A 21,439-nucleotide genomic window follows, 5' to 3' on the forward strand; every position below is an offset into this window, starting at 1 on the left:
ATTGAAAACGTCTTTAAGGTTTCATCAATAAACCTGCTTTTTTCTTGCACATATTAGTTGGAAAAAGTCTGTAAAGTTTCATCAACAAAGTTACTTTTTCCTTTTGTACTGTTGTACAAACCGAAGCATTTGATTATAGAAAAGAGAGTGCGCAATATTTTAACGACATAATCTTTGTATGCTGTACACTAAAGGATAGGTCTAAAGTGTTTGACGTAACCTACGGCTCAGTTATAGTACTAAAATCGAGGTCTTATTTTTGCTAAATTTCTTTGAAATATTACTATTACAGAAGTATTTTAGGAAACATAATAAAGCGTTAAAGTGTTAAAACTCTTACAGTCTTTAAGCACTTCATTACATATAATCATTCATGGAAAGCATGCCACAAAGTAAGTGTAACATTTCAGACTCAAAAAAGCCTGTATTTCGGATTCAGGTTTTTATTAAAATTTGTCGAGAAATATTTGCTTGACAATTATTTATTTCTAGGAATGAATAAATTTATTCATCAGAATAAATAAACAAACAAACAAAGAAATCAGAATTAACAAAGCATAAATAAATGAGAATAAATAAACAGACAAATAAATTAGAATAAATAAAAAATAAACAAATCAGAATAAGTCAATCCCATTGTTGATATAATATCGAATAGATTTGGAAAGAGAGATGGAACTTATTTGTTTTGTTCAATATCTATAAATTACTTTCGACATAACGAAGAATGTAGGTAAAAGGATGGGTTTTGAAGTTTACCAGATCTTGATACAAACACCAAAGAACTCTGGTATAACCAATCATGTTTAAAAGAGCTGCTTACTAATTAAACTAAATGGATTAACTAAGTACTTTTTATATGTCCTCAACCCAGGAAATGTTATAAACCTCTAGTACACTTTAGAACCGGCGTAGTACTAAGAAAGTTTTTTAATAATGTTTATTTTATTTATATTTTAAAATTATTTTTAAAATTTATGTTTATGCAGTCCGGAAATCAAACATAGAACGTTTTGAACCCACTACAGTTCTCAAATTATGGAACAGTGGTCTCACACCGGACGAGAAAATTCATCTCCCACCAAAAGACAATTAGAAGCATCCAAAGTATGGCGTAATTCGAACTCACATCCTGTTGGTTGGAGAGTGGATGAGTTAACCACTTGGTCATCCAGACCGTCAGACTCATTTTAAGAACTGTTAATTGACATTTACAAAGAAGAAAAATTACCTTTAAATTTATATACTTACCTGGACGAAATGATTCACAAACAATTAGTTCAGACTGTGTTAACCAATTTTCTTTATTAATTAACAGACAGTTTTGCAAACTTTGGTAATAGAATGACTTGTTCATTTGTGATCATAGGCTGGTGTGAAGTTTACTGAGCGAAGATCGGTTACACCACTCTGAGTTCATTGTTTGTTTTTATATATATAGAAACAATAATTCATTGTCTGCGTTTTGTTATATTTAGTTTCATTGGAATAATAGCGAAGCGACTAAGCCTGTGAGTGTATTAGGTCTGTTAATAGGCAGACACAAATTAGCCAGGTATATTCCCAGACTAATTTGTCTGTTTCAAATAGTCATCCCACGTAACTTATGGGCCATCAACCGATAATTTTAAAACCAAAAAATGAAAAATACCATTCGGAAATTTCTATATATAATGGATTTAGTTACAAAGGATTTATGTCAATTCGGATGATTCATATCATAAAGAATTCTTCAATATGTATAAAAGTGAGAACATAATTCAGAAACAATATAAAAGAAAAGCAAAGTTCAAATTTTATTGTACACTTTTAAAATAAAGTTGATTTATATTTATACACCCTGCTTGGAAAGACGCCAACGGACACCCCCCTCTATGAGCATGGTGTATCGTGCCAGTAACAAGTCATGTGTTTTTAGCCGGTATACATTGGAGGAACATGGTGCTCCCAAGTCAATGCAACTGTGTACGGGTGAAATAGCTGCCAGAAGGGAACTGGCAGAATTTAAAATAGCCGTTGTGATAGAATAATGTTGCAGGCCTATATATCCTGCAAACTGTTGAAAAATTGAGCCATACCATACTGAGGTGAATGCGCAGGTCGTCCGCTGCGCATTCACCTCAGCGGACGACCCATCACACCACATTTACTGGACGTGACTGCAGGCTGCTACGATGGATAATATGTAAATATGCCATTCGTCAGTCCACACATGAATGCGCAGTTCAGAGCATCAGCTGGAACATGAATCTGCACAGAACATAACATGAATTTCCATGCTAGGACCAATATGCCCCCAAATTACCCGAACCAGCATGTAGCCTCTTCTTGAATGGTGCAAAGAGTATGTACAGTGAGACTTGAAACCTTGGAAAGCTGCGTATGGGGCAATGAATCACTACACACTGTACCGAGGAGATGAATCAAGTGCAGGTATGACGGAGTAGAGGCGCACCCCAACTATAAAATTTCGGAGGTGGCGATGTGATGGTATGGTTCTGTTTTTCCTGGTTTAGTCTAGGACCTCCGTTTATGGGGCCAGTAACATTGAACTCTGAGAGGTATCTGAACATTTTGAACAATGCGATGTTTCCTACTTTGTGGAGTTTCTACAGAACTGACCATTGTCTCTTTCAATAAGACCGTGTCACAGTGGCCTACGGCTGCTGCAGTAACTGCGTTGTTAGTGGACATGAACACTATCACACTTGATTGGCTTCTACATTGTCCTCATCTCAACCCTATTGAACATCTGTGGGGCGAACTACAGTGTCGGGTGAGGTCAAGAGACGTCCGTCCCCCAATAGTTGAATACCTTGTTGTATGCCTACAGGAAGGATGGCCCAAAATTCTCAATGATCGCTATCGTACGCTGTGAAAACTATACCCCGTAGGATTGCTGTAGTCATCGTAGTATAAAGGAGGTCCTGTATCTTATTAAGGTGGGTGCCATGGCTGTTTCTTCCTCACACTATAATGTTCGTTGATCTCTTTCCAAGCAGTGTATTTATATTTAAATACTTTGTACCCCCATTAGCAAAATTAATTAGCAAAATTAATTTTGCTAATTAATTTACAAGAGGGTGTCCACTTAATTATCTGATTAATGTCTTAAAGAGGGAAAGAGGGAAAGAGAGAAAGAGAGAGAGAGAGAGAGAGAGAGGAGTATAGACTGTTAGAGATGTGCATTATCTCTTCATTATTTGCTCTTAATTTTAATCTACGAAACACTTTTCTGAAACATGTAATCTCTTCAGTAAATCCAAGACTGTTTATTCTACAAGCAGGAAATTATGACTACCTGAGAGTATGTTAGGGTCTCTTCAACAATACTGGTTGCTAGATAGAAAGATATTGGCATTACTTTAGGAAAGAAATGAATGAGCAATCCTATTAAGCAACAGATTCTTAAAAAAACGATTATGTGAAAGGAATAACCTGCGCATATCAGGTTGATGGCATTTGTCACAAGGGCTACAACTATTGTACGGAAAGTTAAGTCTGAGTATGAAAAGAAGCTGGCTCCGACCTAGAAACAACAACAAAACATTTTTCCTTATGCTGAAAGTGAAAGAAGGAATACACGTATATGGTATGCGGGTGACAGATATAGAAGAGGGTGTCCACTTAATAAGTATCTATTTTTCTAAAATCTATCAACCCCGTGTATGCAGCATTAAGATCACTGCTACCTCTTCGCTGTATGAAGAAGCAGGATGTATGAGGAGAAGATACTAGAAGCTGGATGAATTAAATGGCAATTCGGCAAGAAGAACTGGTAGGATATCAGCACAAATGCTAAAAGAAAATTCATCTGAACTGGCTGTTCCTCTGAGCAGACTATCGTGAGTCTGAGTTTCAGAACATGGAGAATTCAAAATGAGTGTAAAGAATGCATGGTAATCCCAGTGCACCAAAGGAGGGGTACAAATACTGATGTCTCTAACTATCAACTATCAGTATCTCTAGAGTGGCAGTTAACAGCACGACAAAAAGTGGTAAGAGCACCAATACAGAAATGGGTTGACAAAGATTTTATACTGTGCAATGAACAGCATGGCGTTAATCAAGGAATATTATTATTATTACATAACACCTCCAGGGAGTCCAAAGACTCATCGAGTGAGGGCACCTGTTCTACAGGTGCCCTCCACCTGCTCCGTCTCCGCCACTCCACTAACGGCAACTGCCTTCATCATCTAGACCAACGCCATCTGCCGCCGACCACCTCCACCATTATTTTTACAGACAAATCTCCAACAAACAAATCACAAACATCCATGCCCACGGCAGGATTCGAACCCGCAGCATTTTGTAGTTCAGTTAGACAGGGGGAATTGGTACATCATGATGCTTTTGAACTTTTTGAAGACTTGTGATAGAATACAACATGGAAGAATATTGGATAAATTGAAGAATATGTGATTAGATAATAAAATATTAGACTGAATAAGAGCATATCTCTGGTCAGATATTAAAAAGTTGTAGATTGGAGATCTGAGTCTGCAAGACTGAATTAATATTTATATTTTATATTTATATTTCTTTATATTTTATATTTATATTTCTTTATATTTTATATTATATTTTATAATATTTTATATTCTGAGTTATCAGGACTGCGATTGATATAGTGTAATTGCAGAGTGATTTGAATAAGCAGGAAATCAGGGCTATATGAAAATAACATTCAGTGTTCAATGTTGAGAAATGAAAAGTATGCACTTGGATGTAGGGAGATGTCGAATGGCATATTATATTGGTAGGATTATTATTATTATTATTACATGGCCTCCAGGGAGTCCAAAGACTCATCAAAGGAGGGCACCTCCTCTACAACTTTCCGTCTCCATCAACTACAACGAACCGCAACTACAATCATCATCTACACCAATGCAATCTGCCATCCACCACCACTAGTATTTTCATAGACAATCACAAACATCCACGCCCACGGCGGATTCGAACCCGTAGCCTTTTGGCTGGAGAGCAGATACGCTAACCACTGGACTAAACAGGCCAGCTAGAAGAATCCATTATGCTAGAAGAAACTGATCCGACTATGGATTTTATAGTTTTAGCAGATAGGGAGCTGAAATTAAGGGGACCATGTATAAAAACTCAGAGGAAAATTGCAATGCTGAAACGTATCTAACATTAAGGATAAGGAACTAATTTTTGTTCTTTACAAGAGCAATTTTTGTTCTTTGATAAGAGCAACCCCACCTCACTTCGACTATTGTTCATAGGTTTGGTTTCTGTGGTGATGCTGGTAGATTGCAGAGAGAGAGAGAGAGAGAGAGAGAGAGAGAGAGAGAGAGAGAGAGAGAGAGAGAGAGAGAGTACAAACGAAAGTGTTAAATGTGATATCGATCTCGATATCACGTTTAACACTTTCTAGATTTTTCTCTTAGAGTGTGCCCTGCGATTTGAATGAATTGCCTTTGAATTGGCGATTGCGAGTAGTGTGAATGAATTCATGAAAATGCATAATTGTTGGTGTGGGTGAAATGAGTCCTCTCGCGGTTATCCGTGGCTCCCTAGAGGTCTCTTCTTTGATAATGATAATAATAATATTTTTTTTTTAAAAACTGTAATAACATTTTGTTTATCATCATGCAGAGTGTTTACATATATACAATAAAGTATACTATTACATTTTCTGTTCAGTACAAAATGTAGAGTACAGTGATTTTTTTTAGAATCACTATAATGTACCTAATTTTTTTTTCAATATCAATATCATAGCTTATTATAATATAGGCTATTTACATGTACACATTTTTTTTAATATCAGTATCTTCATTATTGTTATACACCTTACTGACTGATAATAATAATAAGATAATAATAATAATAATATTTTAAAAAAATTATTTTATTTTATTATATTTTTTTCAATGTAATAAATAATTTATTTATTTATTTCTTATTTTCTTTCTGTTGACCCCTTTGGGATGTAATGTCTCAGCTTGCATCCTCGAAGCTTTGCAATTAGCTTATCTAAGGATGACACCGGTTAGATTTTTTTATTATTGATTTGATTGCTGTGTTGGAAGTAGGCAGATGTTTGGGAGGTCAAATGAATGATCTGAAAAGTCCGTCGAAGTGAAATTGCCGATATATTCTGGTGTTATTGCATCTGTCTTGATGGTTCACATTCATTTTTATTGTGGTCTTATTTTTGAACTAATTAGGAGGCTTTTTTTTCACTGTGGCAGCCTTTCTATGTCTTCTGAGCTTTTAATTTGTATCGGCTTTGAAGTTTGTGACTTCCTGAAGAATATTTTGGCATCTCTGATCCACAAAAATTGGTAATGTTTTTCTGTTTTTGGTTTTTTTGCTTGGTACAACAGATTCTGGTTGAATAGTGTTAAATATTTGGATAGAAAGATTGGCGTGTTGTCTTGCAATGCGTTCAAGCCCTTGGCAACTGTTTTTTTTTCTGTCTACTGGCTTCTATGAGATTGTCTCTTGTGGATTTGCTCGTAAGATGAACTACAACTGGTCGTGGCTAGCCTTGGTTTGTGCTCTTCCTAGGAATCCGATTTACGGTCTGAATGTCGTTAAGCTGTAAGGGGGGGGGGTATCAATTGCGTCGTCTAAATTTAAAACTGCGTCTCTTAGGTTTTCTGTAGGTGCAGTTTCAGAAAGACCATTTATGACAAGATCTTCTTTATGTTGTTGCTGATAATAAAACAACAACAACAACAACAACAACAACAACGCCGGGCTAGCTGGCCATGCGGTAAGCGTATTCGCTCTCGATCCAAAAGGCGGGGACTTCGAATCCCACCTATAACATCGAAGTTTGTGATTACTTAAGTTGCTCTCTCATTAGAGGAGGAGGAGGATCGGGTCTACTTTTCTAATGGTGATAAATATACACACTTTTCCAGTATGGAGTGGGTCACCATGAGAGAAGTGCATCCAATGCTCCCTCAATAGGAGAAGACTTACCCAGTACTAGGGAAGATAAAGGTGACTTTCATAATAATAATTCTATTTCTTCAGAAATATTTTCAGATTTATCCAAAACAAATGGAACATCTAATTAGCGTTATCACATGCAGGATAATTTCTTTGATGATTTTATCGATTATTATAATATTTTATCGATTTGTCTCCATTGCTAAGTATTAATTTATTCATGTAGATGCATGTAATATGGTCTCAAATGTTTTTCATTGCATAATGGATGAAGAATGGTTTTGTTTAAAACGTGTTGCAGGAGGGTCACTTGTCAGTATCCACTCCGAACATGAACAGAAAGTCTTAGGGATATTTCTGAAGAGCGCTGCAAGTTCAGTCTGGATCGGATTGCTAAGGAAACACAATGGTACGTGCATCTTTAGTAGCTTTCTGATAGGTTAGATAAACATTTTTTACCTAGAGGCATACTTTTTATGAGTTATGCATAAGTAAAAAGGCATTTCCTAAATACATCCCATAGTTTTAGAGGATATACAATTATTGCATATACAGATAACACCTTTCTGGAAATAGAGTGTTTATATCGGAATGATATTTTATGCTTCTTTAAGTTATTGCTTAATAATCATTTATAAGACTAGGTTGGTTTAAACTTGCTGTTTTTTTTTATTTGGAACATAATTAGAAAGGAAAAACGAATGGGTTATTCCTGAATATTTAAGTATTCATACATTTTTCTGACTGCCTTTATAGTAATTTTCTGTTTTCTGGAATAAAACAGACAAACCAAAAATAAGTAAAAAAACAAATTGGAGTTTTGGAAGAATAAATCAACAAATCACTTCTCATCACTACCTCACAAAACAAACTAACTCTGCTCCATCCGTAAGAATAAGTAAGTTGTGACACTTGGCAGTTTCGATCCAAGATTATCTTGAATTATCTCGAAAAGGGTAAAACAATAATCGTGGAATATTATTCTAATCTTTTAACCAGACTAGAAGAAAAAATTCGTGAGAAAAGATCCGGTTTTCAGAGGAAAAAATCATATAATCTTTTATCAGGACAATGCACCTGCTCCCAAAGGTGTTTTGGCAATGGGAAAGGTCAGCGAATTTCTTCGAATCAAGAGGTTATTCCAGATGTAGAGGGGGTTTTGCAGATCTTAATGAAAACCACTACAGGGAAGGGATAATGGCGCTGGAGCATCGCTGGAATAAACGCATTAGTCTTAAGGGAGATTATGTTGAGAAAGAAAAATAATAATTTGAAATTATAAATTCGTTTTTTCATTGTTAGGTCGAGAACATTTCAAACCATCCTCGTTAGTGCTTAGTCTTTTGAAAATGTATCCAGAGGGCTTGTCTTGCAGCCAGTTAGCGACATTGTAAATGGTCAGTAGGTTACTCTTTGCAGAATAAATAGTAGATTTAAGTAGCTTATTAATGTTATTATTAGTATATTAGTGTCGGGAGTACTTTCGAACTTGTCTGTGTGTGTTTACGTGCGCGCGCATGTCATGCAGATTTCAAAACTTCTGACTTGAGTTATCCATAACCGTCAGCAGTACTTTAAAGTCACATTTGTTTAAAATTAATCAGTACTATCTTAGATATTATCGATACTACCTGCAAAAGTTGTCTGATATCTGAATATCGATACCATTGAAGCTCAATGATGCAAAATTAAAAAAATATGTAATTATTAAACTTCTTTTTGATATCTTTGGGATAAAAATGTTCTTATAACATTCTGTTTATCATATTCATTATATTTATTGTTTCCTTAAATCAAAAACCTAATCAAATATTCCTCACTTTCGTTCCTTCAAGTAAAGATTATGCGTAATCTATCTTTGCCAAAAGCAAATTCGTTTTCGTCATTGACTTTAATGCACAAATGTGTAACTGTCCTATAGATTGCCTGGACGGCCATATGGACAACGGTTGCAGTTTCGAACATATAATTGTAGGTTCGGACTCGATCTTAATTGTTTGTGTATGTTCTTGAATGGTAGATGAATTTCTGTTTTCATTCTAATAATTGCACTTTCAATTATTGTATATGTTTTATGTAAGCCATCACTCAATCACGACACTAATATACTATAGGCTTTCAATTTTTTCATAGGTTTCCAGAAGTACCATAAAAATTTGATAAAGACAAAACAATATTATTTGGATTTTACTTGTAAAAAAATTCTCAGTAATCCAACTGATTAGGCAAATACTGTTGATCTTTTCCTTATAAAAATTCTTCTATTTATATCACTAAATTGAAATAGCTGGAATCAGTATTTTTTTTTAACAAAACGTCTAAATCTTTACACTTATTTTACATACGATGCACTGAAAAATAAATCCCATTTCCAGTCTTTCAGGAATTTGAGGAAGGATTAAAAAGTTGGATCTTTTGAAAGGTAAACTGATGGCAGGATACAAACGAACTAATTACTGGAAATATACGCATTTGATATTAATTATAAAAATTTCCAATGTCACATTAAGATTGCAATATGTGACTTCTTTGTTAAAATGTTGAATTAGAAAAGGGTGTTTTTCTCACCTTATGTTTCCCAGCTTATTTTATAAAGTGCTAAAAACTACATACAGTTGATAATTAATGATTGGATCGTTGCAATGATTATTTTATGAATTATGTAGGCTTGGTTTTTGTAACTTTTACAATTTGGTATGGGAGCTACATTTCCTTTGGGAAGAGGTAGAGAGTTAGTGCAGACATCAAGTAAGTTACTTAAGCATAGTATCGCTAACATATGATGAGCATGTTTTGGTTATCATCAAATAAAAGTTGGGAAACATGAATATTGAATATACACGAGGTGTTTCTTAATAGGTGTAAATAGATAGTGAATGTATTAATAAATAAAAAAAATCAAATGTAATTAAATTGCGCAAAAGTTACATAATAAAAATTAGCATTTCTTTAAAAAACATTACTTCCTTTTCATTGGTATAGTACTCATTTACGTACGTTTCAGAGAATGTTTCTGTCATTTGTAGGCGGATTTGCTTGGTTTGACAACAGTCCTGTTGAATATGCCGATTGGGCCGCCGGAGAACCCAGCAGCAAAGAAGAACATTGCGTTGAGATGCTTGTAAATAATTTAAAATGGAATGATGTTGAATGTACATATCGAAAGGGATACATCTGCATGATTAAGAAAGGTAAATTTATTATTGCAATTGATGAATTTCAATCTAAAAGAGATTATAGAAATATTATTATTGTATTTATTCCCTCAAATAATGAATTATATGACGATGATATTCTTTAAGAACACTCGTTGGGAATGTTTGGTTTAATTTTTAAAGGCTTGAAGGAGTTCAAAGAAAAAATATAAGTAATTTTTTAAACAACGAAACCTGTGGTGCGATCATAATTAAAAGAACACACGTATTAACCACAGTGAAAATTATTTAATTGTAAATATTTCATCCTAAATATCATAGGACATCATCAGTATAGTAGTTTAAAACAATAATAGGAATAACATACAGTTAGGACGCATGATTACAATAGAATCTTATTAAACGTGTGTAACGTGTTACAGAAGTAAAAAAATAAAAAATAAAAATAAATTTAAAAAAATAAATAAAAAATAACATAAAAAATAAAAAATAATTATTTAACACAATTTTGTATGACAATTTCCCATACTTTAGGAATAGTAAGAAATATAGATCTTTATATAAACATGAACTTTTATACAAAGAAAGTTCTGAAGCCCTACTACACATACCAAACTTAAACCCCAACGACGTTCTTACTATTCTTAAAGTATGGGAAATTGTCATACAAAATTGTGTTAAATAATTATTTTTTTTAATATTTTTTTATTTATTTATTTTTATTTATTTTTTTACTTCTGTAACACATTACGCACGTTTAATGAGATTCTATTGTAATCATGCGCCCTAACTGTATGTTATTCCTATTATTGTTTTAAACTACTGTACTGATGATGTCCTGAGATACTTAGGATGAAATATTTACAATTAAATAATTTTCACTATGGTTAATACGTGTGTTCTTTTAATTAAAATATTAGTAAGTTTGAACTAACCGAAGAGATTGTAAAAATTAATTATGGCTTAAAACTAAAATCTAATGCACTTATAGTAGTCTACGTCTTTCAGAATGATATCTTCATTCTGTTTTACTGTTAACTAAAATCTTAAGGAAACACGAGAGGAGTGAGTATTTGCAAATTCAATGAAGCTGTTGCTAAAGGACGTCTTAATTTTTCTAACATACATATGTTATGTTATCTATACACTAGTTTCTATTCTTCTTTCTTCTGTTTCCTTTCTCCACTTCAATACTATTAGTGTATTCCATGGCTATTGGTGAATCTTTTCCATTTTAATATATTTTCATTTCATGCTGTGGCAGTCTGCCTGTTCACCTGGATATTTCTGTTAGTAGGCTGAATCCTGAGTTATCTAGTCAGTTGGGAGGATTTTCCATATACCTTCCGTCCAAAGAAATGGTGTTAACAAGGATTGAAGGTCACAGTAAAGTGGAGATGTTACTGGAATGCAATATCTATTTCTTCTATTCATCATGAAATTAACTCAAACTCAGGCGGCAAGTCCTTCCTTGATAACGTATCTGTGAAAACTGTTTTTCTATAAATTTTTTAATTTAATAATCCAGGTCTTCATCACATGCCTACAAGAAGAATGGTCCAAAATTCCTATTGATCGCTATCGTATACTTGTGGAAACTATGTTTGTAGGATTGATGCAGTCAGCGCAGCGAAAGTAAGTCCTATTTCCTCTGTCCAAAAGGTGTACATCTTATTAAGGTGGGCATTATGGCTCCTCGTTCCTCACGGTTCACGGACAATTCATCGCAGAAAACACTATTCGCTGGAAAATTGAAATGATATTGCATTGATACCAATATATGATAAATAAATGTAGGTAAGATGAATTTTACAAAATATAGTTCTTTTTCCTCACGTATTTATGTATTATCTGTTTAGATTTTAATGAGATTTTCAAAATATTTTTATTCTTATACAATGAAAGTAATATATTTATTGATCGGTGAGTTTCCTAATTTCTGTTTCGTTGTAATGTTTATTCATTTTAACCTGGTTCGGAAATCCTGCTCAAATTCCATGACCAAACATGGAAACCACTCAATCCACTTCAGGCTCCCTCCAAATCCATCCCTTACCTAAAAGCAATTACAAACATCCGTGCCCATTGCGAGTTTCGAATCCACAGCTCGTTGGTGGGAGAGGGTATGCTATCCAGTCGGTTGTTAACGACATGATATTTCTGATTACAGTTTATTTTTGAACGTTTTACAAGTGAAGTAATTAATTATTAATTTCACTTTGGGAGCATGCAGCTATATATGTAGATGCATGTTCTGAAATATATATATATATTTTTTTTTCCAGTAAAGAAGAGTAAATATAAATAATATTACAATTTCTTAGTGTTATAAAATACTAGTGTTGTAGGAAAAGGTAAGGACTTGTATTACAGACAGCTATTTTCCTTATGCTGATAGGATTTTCGTAATAATTTTATTATAATTTTCTTTAAGGTAATTACTCAAAAATACACCTATGATCTTAAACTAGCTCTGTAAACGATACGAGCGTACAACATAACTTTCTTATGCAGAAAAGTGGAGTCGTTTTCAAAATACATGTGTATTCAATAACTGAAACACGTCACCTTCTGAATAACTTCAGATAAAAATATATCACACATTGATGGGTGCCAAAATGAACAGAAAAACAGTAAACGGTTAAAAGAATAAATATTCTTAAATAATTTATTCTCCCTAATAACTATTCTAATTCCATCTACAGAGCCTGTAGTAAGAAAGAATATTAATAACTTTATACGGAATAAAAATTTAAGAAAGCTAAATGTAATCGAAATATTAAATAATATATAAAATATTTATTTTTTCATATATGGGAAATATTTCTTTTTTTTTTTTTTTCATTAATTTTCCCCACGATTAATTTTCCCGCGATGAATTTTCTCCGCGATGAATTTTCCCGCGATGAATTGTCCGGATATGGTTTCGTTCATATGAGAGATAAGCTTTTTAAGTGCGATAATAGTAGCAGATATGTCCCGCTCTCTTTTAAGAGCAAAACAGAATAAACGATCTTTGAAATGACATAGGCACTTTTCTCTATATGTAAATTCTACTGATTGAATTAATGTATCATGCTTGTTTGATAGCGTACTTATCCCTGATAAATCTAATTTAGTAAGTATCTTTTTTATGGTGGTGTTGGTGTTATTTCAATAACCCTTTTCTGGGTTATTGAAAACATAAATATGATTTAATGGAGTTTATTTTGTTTTCTAGTTCCTTCAAATATATCCTCCACGGCCGCATCAATCTACCATTTAAAAAATCCAGAAATGGATCATTTGACTCATAATGGTAAGTATAATTGAGTTTCATTGTGTGAATAATTAAGAATAACAAATTTCTATAGTCACCTCTCGAATTCCATAAATCAAGCGCAGTGTTTGCAAGCACATTATGCGAAATTGCGACGTACAGTTCCTTCACGACCACCATATAATGAAGTAAAAAAATAGTAAATTCTACTGACCATTGCTGATTTCATCTAAGACATTATTACTTAATGTTGGACGTCATCAGATACAAAGGAAAAATCTAGTTAGGAAATGTTTATTCATATTTTTAAAGATATTTCTTTCCTTCCTTTTCAAGCGTTTCTACACGTCGTTTCTCCTAAATATCTCCTAAATCGACCTAATATGATCAATAAAATATTTTTGGATTATGTTAGGTTCGAAATATGTCTCAGGGTCCATTTTATTGGTTTGTGAAATGCCATTCCGTATCCATTGAATGTATATAATCAAGTCAACTGTAAAACTACACACGTATTACAGAATATGTAAGAGCAATTTCCATACAAAACATCGAAATTATTAGATCTTGTAGTATTTCGAAATATTTTCATATTTCAAGAAAGTATGAAAATAAATCTTAAATTAATGTAAAGAAATTAATGATGGTGACGCAGTGATAATTACATCATGCATCACAGTTATAAATTTGTTTGCTTAACTCGGACGCTGGATAGTTAGAAATATGGCTTTGATACCGAGAGTGCTTTCTATTCTAATATCTCATTGTACTATGAGGTTTAGTGAATATTGAGAAATCAATGTATGCTCTTATAGGATTGAAGGAGGAACATAACTGTATCGAGTTTTATTGCACTCAGTATGTCTTATGCTGGTGCTTTTTATACCAGCATAAGAGTATTATCCTAATATTCTTCATATTGGTTACATCAATCTATAATGCTTTGCTCATAAATCCACAATATGATATAGCAAGCAACATTAAAACGTCGTTCGATATTAGCTCGTTCATTCTAATGCTATCAAGAAGGTCGGATTGAAGCTGGGGACGATTCTCCCAAATATCAAGACTTGACTATATCGAGTTTCTGGTTATTTTCTAAATTGAGGTGACCGATTTTCCACATAACTTCAAGTCATCCATGTACAACAGATGGAAAATTTTAATATTACATTTAGGAATTTCATATCCAAGTTTTGTTTTCTTCAGAATCATAGATAAAGGTATCAAAGAAATGTTGAAGAGCAATGGTGACAAGCAATCACCTTGGAAAATTTCACGTTTAATGCTGATATCTCCAAATCGTTCATTATTCACTATTAAAGTTGTTTTCCATGATTTCATAGCATCAGCTAGAAACGAACATATGTTTTTGCTAATTCAAAATATTTGTAAATTTTTGCTAATTATTGCTAATTTCAAATATTTCGCAAATTCCAAAGATTATTATTATTATTATTAAGAAAGACCTCTATGGAATCAAACTCAACAAGGGAGGCTACATACTACACTCACCAGCGGTCATACTTGTTCTTGAATTTATTCACATGGCTTGCGCACTCAGCACAACATCCAAAGGCAATCCATTCCAATCACGCACAACCCTATAAGAGAAAAATCTAGCCTTTACCCCTCCCCCCATCCTTAGCGAAATTCATTCTCAGCTTCCAAGGATGCATTCGTATCCTTTCCCCACTCTCCATAAATTGAAAAAATTCATTAACTGAAATACTGATCGACTCTTTCAGAAGTTTGTAAGTCTCAATCATATCATCCCTTTTCGCCTGTTTGCTAGTGTCTACAAATTCTCTATTTGTCTTCATAATCAGTATTCCACAATCCTGATATCATTTTTAACACTCTCCTTTGCATTGTATCGGAACACAACGAAAACTAGGAGCCAAGACCTGGTAACAATAATCGAAGGGATGTCTTATCAAGATCTTGTAGAGAGGCAAAATGCCATCCTTATCTTCATATGTCAAAGTTAGTTTCAGCATTGCAATTATATTTTGAGCTGCTATTGCAATATTTGCTACATGGCCTGTGAACTTCAACTTCCTATCTACTAACACTTCAAGATCTGTGACCTGATCAGTTTTCACTAGCATTATCCCGCCAATATAATACAACATTAGATATCTAATCACGCCAAAATGCATGACTTTACTTTTACTGACATTGAACTTACATACATTTTCCCATGCCCTCAATTACAGTCTATTAAAATTATTCTTGAAGAAATGCATATCAACAACATTACTGGTTACCCTATCTATCATTGCATCATCAGCAAATAACTGTATCTGGCTTATCAAATCCTTCCCAATATCATTAATGTAGAGATTGAATAACAGTGCACCAAGGTTACCACTGGTTACCATAAATCTTGCAGACTCACATACCCCAGATCCCACTTTTTCATATCTGTCAGTCAGCCATCCTCTTCTGCATGCTAATATTCTAAAACCCAAATCCATATTCTCCAATTTATGCAACAGTCTATCATGCTGTATTCTGTCAAAAGTCTTAGAATAATCCAAGAGTACCAATGTTGTTTCCATTCCCCTTGTCTAGTTCAATGGTAACACTATTATAAATTGCGAGCAGGTTGCAAGAACATGACCTTCCCTTAGTAAATCCATGTTGCTCATTGCAAAGTAGAGATTAACTCTCAACCCATTTCTGAATGCAAGTCTTAACCAAATTTTCCAAAACTCCACCACCACTCCTGAGATACTAATTGGTCGATAGCTGGATGCATGGGCCTTTTCACTAGCATTCTGCAATGGAATTACCATACATTCTTTCCATTCCTGCGGTGTCTTCCTTGTTCTGAGACTCATATTAAATAGCCTGGTCAAAGGAATAGTGAGTTCACACTTGCTGATATACCATCAGTTCCTATTGCTGAATTCTTATCCAGATTCTGCAACAGCTCTAATACCTCGTGCTCATACACCTGCGTTTCTTTATCCAGTGAAAAGGTAGCAGTGAGCTCAATATTATGTATACCAGGTTGATAGATTTTAACAATAAATGGGCACTGAATGGAAATTCAATGTTGAATTGGAAACAAAATGGAAAGAATATCTCTACTGAATATGCATTCAATAGAGTTATTCTTTCTTTGACTTTCTGCATAAAAATAGAATTCTTTCAGATAGTCTTTACCTTGTAGTGTCAGTTTCTTTTCTTGCTCAGAATTAGCTTACCTGAAAACACTTGTGACTCTTTTGTCCTGCTGGTTATAATTATTATAATTGACATTATCCTTATTCATTTGGTATTCCTTCTACTTAATCATTTTCTATTAAATTCCTTTCCACCCTATTTATTCTTCGAACTCTCGGTACACATTCTGATATTGCATTATTTAAATATTTTTAAATGCTTTCCATGCACTGTCGATATTCCTCCCACCCAGGAACCGATAGTATTCCGCGTAACTCAGTATTTAATTGGTCATAATTCCTGCTTTGTAGTAAGCATGTAACCTTTTCTAAATGGAGCATTCTTAAACTTATCCACTTTCCATGTGAGTACTGCATGATCATTGTCATCAACCGGAGGTAGAATACTTACGTCTTTAACTGAAACGCTCTCTGAAACTATAATCAATTCTAACACTCTTTGATCTCGAGTTCTTTCTGTCGCATGCTGATTGAGGAAGTTGTCTCGCAACAGATCAATAAATTCAGTTTCATTATTCTCTTGAGATTTTAATGCTACAGTCAATATTTGGATAAGTAAAGTCCACCATTATGGTTACTGGTTTCGCATCCATCGTCTTTCTTTGGTGGTTTTCATCACTGGCAACTGATCCATGTCTGTGATATGACCCCACTATGTATCCGATCTTGTTAGATTCCATTTCACACCATATGGCTTCAAACTCACTAACATGAAAAGTTGTTATTAGTATTACAATCATAGGTCTCAACACTAAATGGATTTAAGTATCTGATATCATTACCCCCCCCCCCTTTCTTTCCTATGCTGTCTATCCTTCCTAAAATACTGCACATGTTTCACTCAATACCAGTTAGTATTTCTGATTTTGATCGTACATGTGAGTCAGATCAAAGACTCTGGAGGAAGAGTATTAAGGAGGGATCTGGATAGATGGAGAATATACTTTGAAGGGCTTTTGAATGAAGAAAATGCAAGCACTCACAGAGAAAATAGGGAGCCTTATGAGGGGATAGTGCACAATATTAGTAGAGTGGAAGTGAAGGAGGCCATAAAGAGAATGAAGAATGGAAAATCCGTGAGCCCTGACAGGATCCCAGTGGAGGCATGGGATAAACTGGTGGAAGAGGAAATTGACATGCTGTGGGACCTGTTAATAAAGTTTTGTCAACAGGAAATATACCCGAGGAATGGAGGGAAAGTACTCTTGTCCCCATCTAAAAGAGTAAAAGGGATGCAGAAGACTGTAAGAATTACAGAGGAATAAAGTTGATATCCCACACAATGAAAATCCTAGAGAGGGTTCTTGATGGAAGACTGAGGAAGGAGGTGGAGATTGCAAAGAAACAATTTGGATTCATGCCTGGTCGATCGACGACAGATGCTATCTTTGGCTTACAGCAGATAATGGAAAAGTTTCGAGAGAAGCAACGGGAGCTACATTTGGTATTTATTGATCTGGAGAAAGCGTATGATAGTGCCAAGGTAAGAAGCCTGGAGGCATCTGAGGAAGATGAAGGTACCGGAGAAATTTGTCTGGCTGGTGCAGGAGATGTACAGAAATGTGAAGACAAGAGTTTGGACCTGGCTTGGAGAGACAAAACGTTTTCTAGTGACAGTTGGCTTGCATCAAGGGTCAGAATTAAGTCCGTTCCTGTTTAATATTGTGATAGAGGTGGTGGCGGAGGAGGTGAGAGAAGACGCGCCTTGAACTATGTTGTTTGCAGATGATATCACGCTGTGCGCAGAATCAAGAGTAGACGTGGCAACTAGACTGGAAAGTTGAGGAAAGTACTGGAAGAGAGAGGGTATGAGACTGAGCAGAAGTAAGACAGAGTATATGTGTTTCAAAGTGGATATAATAGGCTTCCTGCATGTTCTTTGTATACTCTTGTCTTTAATTTGCGCGAAACAGACAACGTTCAGATATTTGTTATTCTCTGATGCCTTATACAGTATATGCAAATATCTTTGCACCCGTTGGATGTGTCAAAACTAGAAGAACAAAAAAAATCGAAATCGTTCTCTCCTCGTAATCAGATCCACGATAATTCCCATTCCTTTTAGTTAATATAGCTACGTAACATTGTTGTTGTTCTTACACAGATTCTCACCATTCCCTTCCTTATAATTTAGTTTCCTCTAACTCTCTTTGTTAGTCTCATTCCAATTATCCAGTCTTCTCCCAGACTCATTCCACATATTCAAAAATTCGAATCTATTCTTTCCACACATCCTATATATCGAATTGTTTGCCATCATAACCCTTCTTCTTAATTCATTTTTATCATATCGAGGTAATATTCTTACGATTTTCACTTTCTCACTCTTTACACTCGCTTCTTCCCAACAACCCTTGCATATCCTCTCTAATACTGAACTTATCGCTAGTTAAGGCTTTAGTAATCGCTACAGTTTTGATCCCGTTTACTTTTCTGTGTTTGAATTGCATGTGCTATATTTTTAATTTTTTGCTCTGGGAAACTGTAGTTATCACCGGCTCATCAACAGCATGTTTTATGATAGAGTCGCCATAACAAATATTATTATTATTATTACGTTACACCTCCAGGGAATCCAAGGGACTCATCGAGGGAGGGAACCTACTCTACAACTCCGTCTCCACCACCTAATTCACTAACTACTACAAACTGCAACTACCATCATCATCTACACCAATGCCATCTACGCCCACCACCACCACCAATTTTATTTTCACACACAATCACAAACATCCATGCTCACGACGGAATTCGAACCCACAGCCTTTTAGCTGGAGAGCGGATATGCTAAACCCTCGGCCAACCTGGCTGGCAATATCTTATTTTTACAGTAAATAAAATAATATCTTCTTTTTACAATCAACATTGCTTATCTGACGTACCTGGTTCCGTGCTTTGTTGTTTCTTATTTTGTTGCTTAATTTTCTTTTATTCCATATAGTCATTCAATCTATACTCTATTTTGTGTAATTTCCAGCGTCGTCTGTCTAATAATCTGCTTTCACTCCTCGTGAAACCCAATCATTACTCTCTGATACGTTTGGTGCTATTTTAAACTATATTTAATACGGCAACATATTAATAAAAATATGTTATAAAACACTAAATAGATTAAAACACAAAAATCTACACTAATGTACTATAAAACACTAATTTTCTAAGCGAAATACACAATGAAACTGACAAAAATCACTACTTTTACAAGAATCTTAAATTCACAGGCCAATCACAATGCAAGCGAAATTATTTTCAGAAATAGTATATGGTGATAATATATAGACATTAAAATATCTTCTCTATTTTCATTTCGCTGATATATGTTTTTTTATTATTATTTTATTTTATTATTATTATTACTTTTCATTCGAAACACCCTTCGTACATTAGTTTATCCTTCTTGTTTTCCGAATAGAACGGATTATGAAGAGCAAGCACATGCTGATACAGAACATCACATTGTAGTTGAACACTAGCAACAGGATAGACAATTATAAATTTTGTTAATCATCTGAAAATGAAGTGATTAATTGATTAACGACACATAATTTTTATCGTAAAATAAAACAGGTCTAAAAATTTAGATTCAAAAATGTTAATGTTTTCCTTTATATACGTAAAACAAAATTACAAATAATCCAGAAATACAGAATAGGGAATAAAAATTAAATAAACAATAATGAGAGAAGTAAGTGAAAATCGTCTCATTTGAAATAATATTGAAAGAGTATTCAAGTTTGTCTGTAGCAATCAAAAAAAAAAAAAAAATCAGCTAACGCCTTTTTATTCCCGTATACGGGAGTAGGCGAGGCCATTTAGCCCTATCTAACGTTTGGAGACTGAGTGGGCAGTTCAATCTCCACTGGTAACAATCAGAGATAGATGGCCCAAGGCTATCACTATTTAAGCGGTACACAGTGAAGAGAGACGGCTCAAATGTGCCATCTCGTGGGCCCTAACCCTAACACAATATATTTAATGTCTGAAATAATGTGGGTTCTACGGTCGATTTTCTTGAGTTTACAGGACGAAAAACTCGAGTTTCCGGGAGGAAAAACCTGCTTGCCCGTGCCAGAGCGACTAACTCGGGAACCGGTCGAAAAAAGGCTTAGAAAAATTTCCTCTAGTCCGACTAGACTCGAAACCAAGTCTTCCTTCGTGCGGCCAAGAGCGCCATGGTGTGCAAACGCCACATCCACTGTGCTACACAGGCTATCTGTAGCAATCAAGATTACGAAAATATTATATCAAGAGGAAAATCTCATGAGGACGTTCCGTACTACTGCTTTGCGCCTTCTAGAAATCTGAAGCTTGGAATTAACCCTTATCTCTTTAGAAGAACTCACTTCCAATTCACACAAAAATCCCATCTCTACATATATATGAGAAATGTTGTCTAAAATATTTTCCTCTGTAGCTTCTGGAGGAAAGTTGTATCAGTTTTTTTTTTTTTTTTTTCAATTGTTTCAGTAAAGGAAATCAGTGCGAATATCATATTAAGACTGAATGTGTTTTAATTACTATCTTAAAACCTCCCATATGAACTAGATTAGCAGAGAAGGAATTTTCGCAGATTTTATTCTTCTGTCAACAAATCCACAACTTTTTCAAATCTTGGCAGGTTAGTTGACTGAGAGGATAGCATCATTACTCTCTGATCAACAGGCTGTGAATTTAAAATCTATGTAGCATGGAATTTTGTTAAACCTTTCCGGTTATGGACGATTTTCATCATCCGGCATATGATCGTCACCCTCTTTATTAGAGGTCTGAAATGGTCTTGCAAAAAGGCTTTACGCTGATTATGTAATTGCTAATCTACCGGCGGTGCTAAATGTGTCACAGATACCTCTATGACAGTTAAAAACACCACAAAAATGAACATGTAAATCTCATACAAATTA

The 21,439-nt window shown here is 34.4% G+C and overlaps 1 protein-coding gene across 1 annotated transcript in view; it reads left to right on the plus strand.

Annotated features, from left to right (window-relative positions):
* Window positions 1–21,439, plus strand: part of LOC150110329 (macrophage mannose receptor 1-like) — a 154,717-nt gene that overhangs the window by 132,605 nt on the left and 673 nt on the right. The window contains exons 21-23 of the mRNA XM_090392932.1: window positions 7,232–7,339; window positions 9,957–10,121; window positions 13,306–13,383. Of these exons, the coding sequence (XP_090249058.1) occupies window positions 7,232–7,339; window positions 9,957–10,121; window positions 13,306–13,383 (351 nt within the window). The remainder of the gene's footprint in view (window positions 1–7,231; window positions 7,340–9,956; window positions 10,122–13,305; window positions 13,384–21,439) is intronic.

This window comes from Typopeltis vanoorti, chromosome 1 (genome assembly GCF_054136105.1).
Source record: "Typopeltis vanoorti isolate ZY-2024b chromosome 1, IOZ_Tvanoo_1.0, whole genome shotgun sequence".
Lineage (NCBI taxonomy): Eukaryota > Metazoa > Arthropoda > Arachnida > Uropygi > Thelyphonidae > Typopeltis > Typopeltis vanoorti.